The sequence below is a fragment of the Perca flavescens genome, chromosome 1 (genome assembly GCF_004354835.1).
Source record: "Perca flavescens isolate YP-PL-M2 chromosome 1, PFLA_1.0, whole genome shotgun sequence".
Taxonomy (NCBI): Eukaryota; Metazoa; Chordata; class Actinopteri; order Perciformes; family Percidae; genus Perca; species Perca flavescens.
In genome coordinates this window covers 23,010,177-23,023,343 of record NC_041331.1, presented here as the reverse complement: position 1 = coordinate 23,023,343, position 13,167 = coordinate 23,010,177, and the positions used below count along the sequence as shown (strand labels likewise).

General features: G+C 37.7%; 1 protein-coding gene across 1 annotated transcript in view; it reads right to left on the bottom strand.

Moving 5' to 3' along the window:
* Nucleotides 1-674: 674 nt before the first annotated feature.
* Nucleotides 675-13,167, bottom strand: part of tub (TUB bipartite transcription factor) — a 42,803-nt gene continuing 30,310 nt past the window's right edge. The window contains exons 3-12 of the mRNA XM_028582808.1: nucleotides 11,574-11,736; nucleotides 10,358-10,495; nucleotides 8,147-8,299; nucleotides 6,649-6,770; nucleotides 5,434-5,625; nucleotides 5,047-5,159; nucleotides 3,194-3,308; nucleotides 2,344-2,442; nucleotides 2,022-2,193; nucleotides 675-1,327 (exon numbers count right to left, since the gene is read on the bottom strand). Coding sequence (XP_028438609.1) covers nucleotides 1,194-1,327; nucleotides 2,022-2,193; nucleotides 2,344-2,442; nucleotides 3,194-3,308; nucleotides 5,047-5,159; nucleotides 5,434-5,625; nucleotides 6,649-6,770; nucleotides 8,147-8,299; nucleotides 10,358-10,495; nucleotides 11,574-11,736 — 1,401 coding nt within the window. The 3' untranslated portion in view covers nucleotides 675-1,193. The remainder of the gene's footprint in view (nucleotides 1,328-2,021; nucleotides 2,194-2,343; nucleotides 2,443-3,193; nucleotides 3,309-5,046; nucleotides 5,160-5,433; nucleotides 5,626-6,648; nucleotides 6,771-8,146; nucleotides 8,300-10,357; nucleotides 10,496-11,573; nucleotides 11,737-13,167) is intronic.

Below are 13,167 nucleotides of genomic sequence, written 5' to 3'. Positions count from 1 at the left end.
TCAGTTTATTTATTTTTCCAGTAAGGAGACATCAGAAGATATGAGCACACCCTTAAGCCTGAGTCCCTTGGAAATTGTATCTGCTGCCGGATTTACAGTACAATGTAAATAATTATTCACCTCTTTAGCGTTATGCGTTTTAGGCCCCAAATGTAATTTAAATATATCTGGACAATCACTACAATGTTGTCCAATGATGTGCACTTTGGATTATAATCTTCTGGAGGTTTTTGCTACTCCAGCAATCTAATCAATCTTAATGAACTCTGCATTAGACAAGTAGCTACAGAGAAGGATCTCCAATGCATGTGAGGACAGCAAGAATAGCAAAACCAATTCAAGCTCAGCTCATTGTTTGGCCAAAGCATAACACTGGAATTAGTCTTCAAAGGCACAATAAAGTATGTACAGCTATATCTCACACCACGACAGACTTAAAAGTAAGGTGCACCATCATCCTATACATTCACATACATGACACTGTGACACAATATATGGTACACAGCACAGTGTAACATGCCTTTTCCCTGTTCACGTCCAAGTTGCTAGTTGTTTTGTGTGGGATCAGGAGATATTCCTACTTGTGATACCAATGTATGTGCTTGCAGCTCCATGGAGCCAATGCTGCAGCAATTGTTGCGAATGATAACAGAAAACATGTAATAAATACATAAATAACAAAATAAATATATTGTAACGTGCATGTTATTGTTAATTCAGTAACTATATAAGCAGTATTCATGCTTGAGGAAGAGAGTGACATTTTGTGTGGCAGATTACATAAAAGCCAGTCAACTTTTAAAACTTACAGATGTGAAATTGTTAGTAATCATTTACAGATAAAGAAATGTAAAATTTCTCTAACTACTACATAAAGAAACAGTGTTTTTTTTTTTTATAATGCCAGTACAGTACAAAATGACTATAGTTATCAAAACAAAGGAATTGGATTTTGAAAGTGGATTACTCTTTGTGCTTGTTTTCTTCCACAGACCAAAATCATTCAACCTCCCAACCCCCCTCCCCCCCACAGCCGCACACACAAATCTTGAGGCCCCTAAAGCATTTTGGGATATGCAGGACTTCCAAGGTGCTGGGTGATTCGGAGATCTCAAACCAGCCCCAAGGATACATTAACAGCCCTTGTTGAGAGGACAGATGGACAACTTCGCCACTGAACTTTAGGCTGGGATCTATTCACAGGCTAACTTGCTGTCAAAGCTGGAGAGGGCAATGGCAAAGGCTTGCAGGGCACACATTGGGTAGTTATAGTCCATGGTGAAGACATCCTCTGCCACACGGCCAAACTGCATCACAATGTAGTCAGCTGCAGAGGAAGGAAACACATTTCTCACACATCAAGAAATTACATTTGCTGCCGCTAGGGTGCGTCTCAATTTCTAGGCTATTACTTTCTCTCACTATATATACTTTTTTGTTAGTATTCCACCCTTTGATATAGAAAGGAAAAGCAACAAAAATGATCTTTGTTACAGAGGGAGTGCTGTACTAAAACCTACGCGGGGTTGGGTCTTTTGTACTAGGGATCGATCAATACTGTTTTTTCAAGGCCAATACCATTATTATTAGTTAATAAAAACCGATTTTTGGAAGTGATATGCATTTACAGTGAAAACGAAAATCTTTTGGTCAAAATTAAGATTTTGGAATGTTATATACTCCAACACAAAACTTAGTTTAAATGCTTTAAGCAATTATTTAATAAATTAGAAACTTTCAACATTGAGTGAGACTCAAGTGAGACCAAAGCAGAGGGACAGACACAGAGCTGTAGCAGAGCCAAAGTAGCGCACTTTTTAGCTAATTAACTTTATCATATATCAGTCAAATAAAATGCCAATTCAGATAATCTGCAAACTGCCAAAAAACAGCCCGATAATCGGCCAGGGCCGATAATCCGTCTATCCCTGTTTTGTACTGCACAACATGACTATAACATGGCAAATGTACTCTGTTAATTTAATATTGAACCTCAAACAGTTCAGAGGTATGGAACTCACGGTCATTGTCGTGAATAATTTGGAAATTTTTGACGGAGGCCTGAGTGACTCGGCCGTGAAAGTTGAGCACATAGGATTGTGTGTCATCGTTCCACACAGGTGTCTTGTTGTGAAGTTCTATCACGCTCTCTGTGCTCTTGTTCTGCCACCTCGCCAGCAGTGACTCGTGGTCCTGTAGTGAAGAAGAAAATAGTAGCAACTTCAGACATGGACATCATAGAAATCAGATCAATTATGTTTTGAATTATATTATTAAAATTATTAGAAGAGGTTGAATTGGTTAGCAGCACAGATGTGACGATTGAGAAATTAGGTAACATACATTTCGTGGGCGAATAGACACTCTCTCGTGGTCCATGTTCATTCCAGGAATGATGACACTCATTTTGCGAGGTCCTTTGAATCCTAAAACATTGGTTTCCTGGATTGAAAAGATGATTAACTGTCCTGTAAGCATGTTCACCCAACAAACTTGCAATGCTTTAAATACATATGGAGGTATATTATTATTATTTTAAATATCAAGTATGCCAATTATGTCACACATTAAATAAACTACACAACATTTGTATCACAGCAAGAAACACATTTTACTCACTTTATTGATCTAAATAATTATACACTGCACTATCTACAACTTAAGAAAAATCTTTTCTGCAAATAATAAATAATAAATAATAATGTATGTTATTTGTTGAACTGATAGCTACATCATAATTAAGCAACTGTTATGATATTGTGGACTATTGGTAGTTATCTCTATCTGCCATGAAGGTTAAGGCCATTTTCCTTTATAAAGATTTGATTGGATATAAACATGCATAGATGATAATATGATTTCAATCTAATTATGGCAATGCCCTGATCCTCAGTTTGTTGCATGAATGTCATAATCTGATTATCCTTTGTTAGACTCTCTAAATCAAACTGTATATTTTGAAGGCCACCAGACACATTAACCTGAATGTTGTACAGTAGGTCTCCTGTTGGTTCCTTTTTACATCTCATATTAACTTATTACATGATAAGTTGCTTATTAGAAAAACAATCAAGTATTGCATCTCTGTATTTGTAATCACACTCTTATTGCCAACATATTGCTCAACATTTGTCTTCAAATACATGAAAAACTAAGTACAACCTGGGGTTAAGGAGCATTTTGACCAACTCACATAGCAAATGGCTGCTATCTCTTGACGCAGGTTGCTAGCTTCAAGGCTGGTGGTGCTCTTCATGGGGTTCAGGCCGCTGTCGTACACAGTGAACTTAGTTCCCATGAGGTTAGACCTGCGAAGAAAACACAACTGTCTAAGGAGGTCTGTAAGATGTAGCTGTACATCTTGCCAGCTAACTAATCAAGTTATAGGATGGATAAAACAGCCAAACCTTTCCTTTTAGTGCCAATTTAAAAGGTATATAAAGGAACAACAGCCATTTTAAATACCCCACCTTGGGTCGCTCTGATTGTTGAACAGTAATAAAAAATTGTGTTATATATTGTGCTCTAATGGATTTTGTTCTAATGGGATTGGGGCTCAGCAGCGATCAATGGCCTGGCTTCCCAGCAGGAGGATGGTCAGATCCAGATCCTGACAGTGGGTCACCGTACCACAAGTGGCCAGTGGCTAGTGCTATATATACCTTTAAGGGACTTTCTAGAAGGGGCTTCCTAAGATGAAGCTCGAAACAGCTTGTTCATGACCATTTTCTATGGAAACAGAAAGTGTACCTATGTTGTGAAATAGCATTTGTGTATAAATAAAATAAATGTTCTTCTGATCCTGCAATGTACAAATGGTGCATTATTAGCCTCACTATGAAAGGGGGCTTTCTAATTCTACCAGCTATGGCAGTATTTAGTTGCTTTATGCACAGAGGCTATCATTAATGTTTTGAAAATTAACAACACAGGGTAAATCTCATATCAACCCAAAGGGACATTAACTTTTTTGACCAGCTATTCCTGACATGAAATATTTCTTCATCTAATTTTGCTCTGTTTGCGTTTCTCAGTTATAGTCATATTAAGGCACTGACTATGTGAACTCCACCACCGTAGCTGTCATCCTCTGACATCCAACTACATATTCTTAAAAACACACACAACCCAGACAAATGTGTGAATCGTATGTAGTAAGGGTTTGAAATGTTTTTTCAGCTGACAGTATACCTCTTATAGTCCATACCTCATTTCGGCCAGCCCCCTCAACGACTGTTTAGAAGCACTGGATGAAAGGTCACTGTTCATTTAAATTTAGATCGCCATCATTCAAGGTTTGAGCAGTGCATCGACCAATGGTCAGGCTCGCTCTAAAGATTAAAGGCTGCACAGAGCCATATTTGATTAAACTCCCCAGGAGTTTCCATGGAGCCACTAATGCAGCCTTAAAGCTGTCTCTAAAGATTATATTTCTACTCACTTCATGCCTCTTACTGTGGCCTTCAGTAATTTACAGCTAATGTACATTTAGGCCTATGTAAAAAAAAAGAATTAAACATTAAAGAAATAATTATTTTTGAATTACAGAAGGGATATACAATAACATAACAAATACGTTTCCTCAAATTATAAATTTTCATTAGTCAGGCAAAAACAGTACAGAACATGAATTTCTTATGTGAAAATGAATATAAAGATGCTGTTCAAGTATTACTTAAATATTAATATTAATAAATTAGCAGTTGATGATGATTTGTTCATAAGTCATTCCTCAGTAGCTACACTATGCCGTTTTGTGAAACTTACTGTAAAATGTTACTCATACAGTTTTTTAATAGGGCTCATAAGAATTTATAAATGACACAAGTTGTATTTCAATTATTTACATTTGGAAATGTATTCTATTTAGATCAAATACCATAAAATATTAATAAAAGATCGTATCAACACTAAATGCAAGGCCTAAAACAAGGTTTTAAAAAATACTTGTAAACTTAAAAACTTTAAATCTCGAACAGCAGTGACAGAAAAAAAAAAAAAAAAAAGGTTAAATAAGGAATTGTAGCAAAGCCATTAAGGACTTACCTCAGTTTACCAATGAAGCTCTCTCCACCTCGAGACAGATCAGTGGGATCGATGGAGATGAGGTAATTTGATGTTTTACTCTTTTTCCTCTTCCTGCCAGCTAACAGGAACACCTGTGACAAGCCAAGCCAGAAACCAAATTAGTAAATCAACTTATTTGGTGTCACACAGCTTCAAACTACAAAACAATCTCTGTTGTGTATATTATTATTATTATTATTATTATTATTGACAGATAAGCTACATCAAATGTATATTAATCTTGTAGATACTGTGCTACCTATTACAGAGTTTTCACAATGTCCAATACTCCAAAAGTGTTTGGATTGGTAAATTCTGTTGTTGTTGTTTACAGTAACAATGTTTCCGCTGCCTGACTCATCTCACCTTCTTGCCGTCCTCTCTCTCCAGGTGAAGGTAGTAGGTGGGATACATTCCTCTGTCCATGCCTTTCTTGTCTCTGGTAATTCTGCACTTTACTCTGACCCCCTGGGGTGCAGGTCTCAGAGAAAACTCTTCAAGATCATCTACATCGATGGCAGGTTCATTGACTGGTGGAGTGGGTGCTGAGGCCACCTCCTGTAGGTGAAAACAGCCCACACAGGGCAAAGACCCGTTGTGAGATGGTGGACTGGTGAGTGATGCATTCGACTTTCATTAGAAAAGACTAATGAGCCTGAAGAGCAAATCGTCCAATGGGACTGAGAATGAGCACACCGTGTCTAAAATAGGGACCTGGTGTAGAAACAGGAAGATTGATTTGACTTAAGGGAAAGATAAGAGTGGAATGAGGAGCAAAGAGAACACCTGAAATGGAGAACAACATTTCTTATCTGTAACCTCAGTCGCGAAGAAAACTCCCGCACACTGTCTAACTTGCAAAAATATATAAAGTTTAATAGTAGGCAATGTTTTGGTACTAGACCATCTTCAGGCAAAGATTTTGCCTGAACTTTTGACCTGCTTGTCCCCCTCCGACGCACCTTGTAGATGTGCAAAGTATTTTTCTGTACTTATCTGTAACCTCAAACATTAGATCAAGCAGATCCAAAGCTGGGTGACTTCAAGAAGTATGCAAAAAACTGTTTACAACAAGTATTTCCAAAATACTTACACTTATAGTATGTTTGATTACATAAATTGCACATCAATGCCCACCTGGGCCTTTATGCAGGCTCTCCACCTCAGGTGTGTATATTCCAACCATTTGTTTTCCTTTCAAACTGCTAGAGGCACAGGTGTCTGTATGAAATTATTGGTACACCACCTGCATACAGTATAATCTGCACTGTAACATACACAGCAAAATTACTTTGTGGCAAATAAATAAATTACAGCCCAGAAATAGCTAAAGCTCAAAATAATTCAACATAGTTTGTATAAGGAAAAGAAATGCCTAAGGGCAACAGCATTTTATTTGTATCACATTAAGCCACAATTCTCTATAACTGCCATGAAGCAGAGAGAGTACAGCAGAGAGAAAAAAAAGTGAATCTACATTTGTTTCTGCATGTCATTCACTTGTAATAGCCACCGGTTCCAGGGCAGAATAAAGACGCATCATGCAGAGAGCATAAGTGTGTGCTGTAAAATGAATTTTACCTTGCATGACTTCTTGCTAGTGGCGGAGCCTGGTCTCGTGTTGCTGTTGAGCTGTGAGGAACTGGAGCTAATTTCATCTTCGTCGTCCTCTTCTTCATCAAAATTCATACTGCTGGATATACCTTTACAAACAAAGAAAATACAAATAGTGAACTGACATGAAATTAAAATGAAATGCTGCAATAATTGTAGCCTCCAACAGGAACACATCCCTACTTCATCCAATATAACTTCAGGAAAAAAACATCTTCACAGTTTGAGGTTTACATTAAATAGAGTAACTTGTGCACCATGTTTGTGAGTGCAACAATGTCACACGTTTCCAATGATTAAACCAGGAGTCAGAACTTAGTGGACACCCACTGGGTTTTTTAATAAATCTAGGCTTAGTAGTCACTGTTATCTCTGGTGTTATATCAGGACTGTCTATTATCTGTTGTTGTCATCTACAGTTTGGCCAGTACTTGCAGCATTTCATTGCATAAAGGCTATTGCAATTCAGTATCTGACTTCCATGCATATTGATATCATGGCAAATGTAGGTGTTAAAATATAAAATATGTGCTAGTAGTTTAGTGAAACAATAAAGGTGGCTTGCATACAAAAATAGCAGTTCAACAAACACTTAACTTCGTCTGTGAGTCCAGTCACCCATGTTAAAAAGGTATAATGTTATGTGGGAAGAAACAAACTCTGTTTATCTGGTGTAAAGTTGCAAATTACAGCCATGCCAAGGAAGGAATATGGTTGTTGCAAGTTTTTTTTTGCCAATGAATTACAGAAATCTCAATAAAAGTATGGTACAATAATTAATTGAAAAAGTAAACTATAGTGTCATGACCAGATAGCAACAATTATTTTAACACAGACAAAATGTCACTATCATTCTTTACATTTAAGCCTAAAACCGAATGATTGACGCTTTCTAGTTTAGCAAAAACAAAACAAACTGTAACTGTCTATGAAATCACTCTTTATGTCTGCCATTGTATGGTGTCCAAGTGTAAAGTACATTCTAAGCACTATATAGGGCCCTCAAAGTTCTCATAATTGAACAAACAACATAGAGTCCATAGACACTACTTTTTGCAAAACATCTCACAATGCAATACAATGCATTTGATATACATTTAAATTACAGTTACACAACACTGTACCAATCAGTGAAGGCATAAAAAAGCATGATTTATACGTGTCCAACATCTCTGTTTACTGCCAAGGAATAACAAATGAGTGTACTAGTAACCAATGTTTACAGTAACTTTCAAATCTTTTTAGAAACAAATATGTGTCAACATCATACGTTATATCATTCACACACTGGGTCTGAAAATGGCATTTCTATTTGCAGTTGCAAGTTCTAAGATGATTCAGTCTGTTTCGCCCTCCTACTAACACACCACAGCATGGACCAGAACGCAGTGGGTGTATATGTGGACTCGTGTTTGTGCTATTCCAGATGCAGTGACAGAACCTTTCTTAAACACTGACAGTATACCTTTCTTGAGCATGGTGACGCGCAGGTCCTGTTTACTCTGTGACTGAGTGCAGCTCATGACGGGCTCTGCTTCGCCCTCCTCTGTGCTGGGGTGACCCACCGTCAGGATCTGGATCTGACCATCATCCTGCAGGGAAGCCAGGCCATCGATCGCTGCTGAGCCACAATCCCACAAGACAGACTCCATCAGAATACAACTGCACTACCGTTCAACAATCATTATCGCATGTTAACATACAGTAAATGAATCCCAGCAAAGTGAAACAAAGCAGTTGTATCCATCATGTATTCAACACTTGCCTGAGTAAATGTGATAACATTTCCCCAACTCTGCTCTGATGTATGTGTGGGTGTTCTGTGCTCTGTTCTTAAGTTTTAAGTAATTGTTTTGCTAACTGTCTTTACTATTAAATTAGCTTCTAATGTGTGAGAGGAGAGAACATTATGTCCGTGCTGCCTCAGGCAATCAAGCACAGTTCGCTACAGTTTCAAAACAACTGACAAGCTTTTCTCTACTTTCTTCTCTTCATACAATAGAAGTGCAAAATATACAACAAAGATGATGGGAAGGGGAATACTGCAAATGGACATTCTACAGCACTGTTTTACTGTAAGTGGAGTGTTAAGTTTTTATTAAATTTTTTGGGAAATTCCAGATTTGGTGCAGTGTTGCTGTGTAAATTGAAAAATATTTGTTTTGAGTAGGCCTATAACCCAATTGTTAGCTAGTCTAATCAGTTGGTTTCTAATTTGGTACCTTGTCCTTTATTTCCTTTCCCTCAAAGGTGTACATGTGGAAATCCAGTGTCTTTTGAAAAACCACGTTGCATTCCTGTTGGTATGTTTTCATAATTGAAATTTGATGGCATTTGTTACAAAATACAAATTTGGCTGAAGGTGCATGGAAAAATTGTAACTCTTTTTGACATATGTATGACAGATTAGTCAATCAAACAACTTGTGTATTTTATTCCAAGATTTTAATTGCTGGAGGCCTTGCTAAGAAGAGGTGTGTATATTTTTTTTTATCCCAATTAAGTTGAACCAATCTAATATTATGTTGGATAGTAGATAATTAAATCATTTCAGATGTAGATTCATATTATTGGAGCAGCTTAAATTACTCTTTCTGAGCAAAGTCAACAACCTGTACTCATCTAGCCTTGATGCAGCTGATTGCATATAAGCTTGTAAAAATAAGTCTCTTGAAACTGTGCACTTGTGCTTGAAAGAATCAGAGAGTGAGACGGAGAAGGAGTGAGACAGACAGGTCCATCAGTAGTGAATTTGGTGCTACTGGCCTGATTAATCTTTTCCCCCGTAGAATCTCATTCACTTTTTTCTGGGGTTTTTTCTAGGACACAGTCATTCCAAAGATGAGCATCTACTGTATTGCGCTAGATCAGATGACAAACCAGTAATATGTAAGAAAATGATGTTTTACAAATATTGTAATGATGCTGTTATAAACATTAGCTTATTATGGTATGACTTTGTGTATCAGTTCATTATCGTTCTCTAATGATTCTATACATTTTATGACAAATATACACCATTACACTCACACTGCATAGTGTCAGTCTGAACTAATGCACTGTGAATGTTAAAGATCATAGAAGCAAAGGGAAACAATCAAAGCTTGAAGCACTGTAGATGTGGGTGGAATACCCCTTTTCAGCACTCAGTTTTTCCTTCCTTGTCCACTTGTTCGTGTCAGCAGGCTGACAGCACTCAGACTGTCATACATCATCATGGACAGTTGAGCTTTGACAAGTATGGCACCACAGCATTGGCTAAGAGGGCAGCTTTGCTGGCTGTTTGTTGCCAGATGTGGCTTGAAAAGTCAGCAGGCAAACCATTGTGTGAGGATTGCAAAGAGGGTTTGTATAGACAGTTGCAGCTGCTGGATAATAAGAATTTTGACTCTTCTCTTTCATACTGTAGCCTGCCTCTAATTATTGAAATCAGTTTTTTTAGACGAAGAAGTTAAGACCTAGAACAAATAGGCTTAAAAACAATATCCTAATTTTACAAAAATGCTTTTGGTGTGTTTATACTGTCAAATATCTTCTGTATATTTTGTCTTTTTTGTTGTCTTTCACCTTTTCTCACCACCTACTCCCTCATTCAGTCAGTGTGTCTTTTTTGCAGTGTGCCTTTCTATTCATCTCATTTTTATCCATCCCTTAATAGGCAGGCTGGTAGGCTGACCTTTGTGCTTCCCCTTCCTCTCCTTCTTGTTGCTGCCCGTCTGGGGAGTGGAGCTGGCCGATGCTTTGCCCTTTTTGGCTGAGCGAGGTGGCTGTGTGTCCGCTATCACCTTCACCTCCTCCTGTTCAGCTTCTTGCACTAAACACAGGGATGGCGATGACCAGCAGCATGATGCAGGGTTATCAGAGCAGATGGACAGAGAGGGAGAGAAATGGAAATGAGGGCTGAGCACAGTTTAATGTTACACTGACAAAAAACTAATTTGAAACATTATGTATGAAGATAAAAAAAATAAGGTTTTACTATATAACAGTTACTGTAATACATATCAGTGTTGTTCATTAAGTCTCTGGCATGAAATGACAATATTAAATAAAATATAAGTAAATAAATGTTAAGACATTTAAAAAGGTTCCACTGTTACACCTTTATTAACAAATGTTTGTTTACTGAAATGGGAACTGCTGAATTAAGCATCTTTAAAAAATCAATCAAAACCTAACAGTATGTGTTGCAGATGTATTATTCTTATAATGATAAAGATTGTAATTTAATTTTTGCTTTGAATACACATGAGAGTAACATTCGGCTGCTATTCAATGCCATGTAAACATCCAGTACAGTTCAGATTCACTCTAAGTATGGTGATTATTATTTCTCCTTCTTTCCATCAGAATATCAGCATAGTGCAGGGGAACATTTTGTCAATACATTTTCTCTTTTCTCAGTGGGAAATGTGACAGTTCATGGCCTTGAGCCCAGAAACTGGCCCTCAGAACTGGGGATTAAAGTGGATGGCTGCTCTGAGGTCTCTGTGTGTAGATAAGACTTCATCAATCCCAGTCTTAACACCATTTCTGCTCTCGAGTGGATAGATTTGCAGCACAGTGTGAGCGCCTGTAATTGATGGTACAGAATATTGCATTGGTTCTACATGGGCTCTAAGTTAAAATGGTAATGTTAGCAACTGTTTGTTTTTTTTATTCATTCAACAACTTGTATAGTTCTTTGTTTGGCAAATGTGCTACTTGTAATGTACAGTTATAATTGGGAAAATAAACAATATAAGAGAATCTCTTTCAGCCCAAGAATAAATACTTCCTGTAAATACGACAAATTGATCAAACGAGCAGTCTGAGCTCCTCTTTTTTTTTTTTTTTTTTTTGCTCACAGTGTTTCCTAAACCCTCTGTTTGAGCTTCCAGAGGAGTGCTCACCATGGTAGATGGTGCTGCTGTTGCTGCTGAGGTAGGATTCTACCAGCGGAGCCTGTTCCTCGCTCTGTTTGGTCCGACGAGTGCGAGATCTCCCGTCCACATTAGACTGGACCATCAGAGGCTCCTGCCTCTTCTTCTTCTGCTTCTGTTCAAGGAGCGCTCGCTGTTGTGGAGGTCACGGGTGTACATGCACACAAACATGCCCAGATAGAAAGAAAATTAACAAAAGCACAGTTTCAGAAAATGGAGGACGTTACACCCTCCTACATCATTAATAAAGTAAGTAGTAAATAAAAATACAATGGCACAGAAGTCACTGAAGAAAGCACCAATTACTACAATAAAGAATGTCTTTTTTTGTGTGGCCATATTTAATCTGACAGTCACCAAGCATTTAAAGGTTTTTGTACATACATGATACATTTCACACCCAAAATTGCCTCACTGAGTGATTATGTAACAATTTAGCCACTAATTGTTGATTGATTATATGATCACTTCACTTATGCTGCATTTCCTGCATGCCTGCACTGAGTGGGTGCTATCTGCAGTGGAAAACCAAATAGAGAAAAGCTCTGGGTACGAAAAGTGAGTCAAGTTGAGTCGGACCGAACCATGCAGTGGAACTGAGGCATTATAATCAGTAAACCATGTCAATAGCTTAAAGATGCAATGAAGCTTTATTCTACTTGTTCCTGTGAAAAGCACAAGTCCTCAGACATAATGCAGTATACAAAATTGCTTTCCATTTTAAACTGAAGTTGTTTGTGATTATCACCTCACAGATTTTCTTGTAAGCTAGTTTCATACTGTAGGCTAGTGTTTTGAAGCAAGTGGCGATAACACTTAACATCTTTTAAGTCAGGAGAACAATCTGAAGATGTTTAAGGATTAGCTGCCTGAACCACTTTGATCTGAGGCTGGATATAGTTATTCATTTGGACTTACTGTCAGCTATATGCAAGTCTTCAAACCAGAGCTCATCAAATATTGAAGGTTTCTATTAGTGGAGAATTCAGGCTACAGAGCACTGGAGCACCACAGTATCCCCTGTAAAGCTCACATCTGTGCCAAGACAGTGATAACAATAGGCACATTTACACAGCATGGATTTGAGCTATAAGGCTTTGATGTGTTGGTGATGCACAGGTTTGAAATGCACAGCTACAAGCAAGCTTCTCTCCCTTTGACGAATAAGTTACTTATAAACAAAGAAAAGATGTTTTTTTTACACCACACTGTTGTTTCAGTCTTCAAAAATAACAAAAACCAGGTGAGTAAAGTGTAAAATTAAGAAGTAATATATTGCATACCTGAATAAATCATTAATCCAAAGAATAATGGCCTTTATTGTCATCAATAAGGCTACAGCTATAATTCGTCACCATTTAGAACGCTTGAGTTAATACTGATTGGCTTTGGGTTTTGTGCATGTTATTGCTAAATTTATACACACCCTCTCATTAGAACTCCCCTCAGAGAGATAACAAGTCCTAGCTGGCCATTTGTGGCCTCATGATGGAGCACCGGAAGTTTGTGTCATGATAAAACAGCCCTGTTATAATTGTGCCTCCGTGTTATTCTATTATCAGAG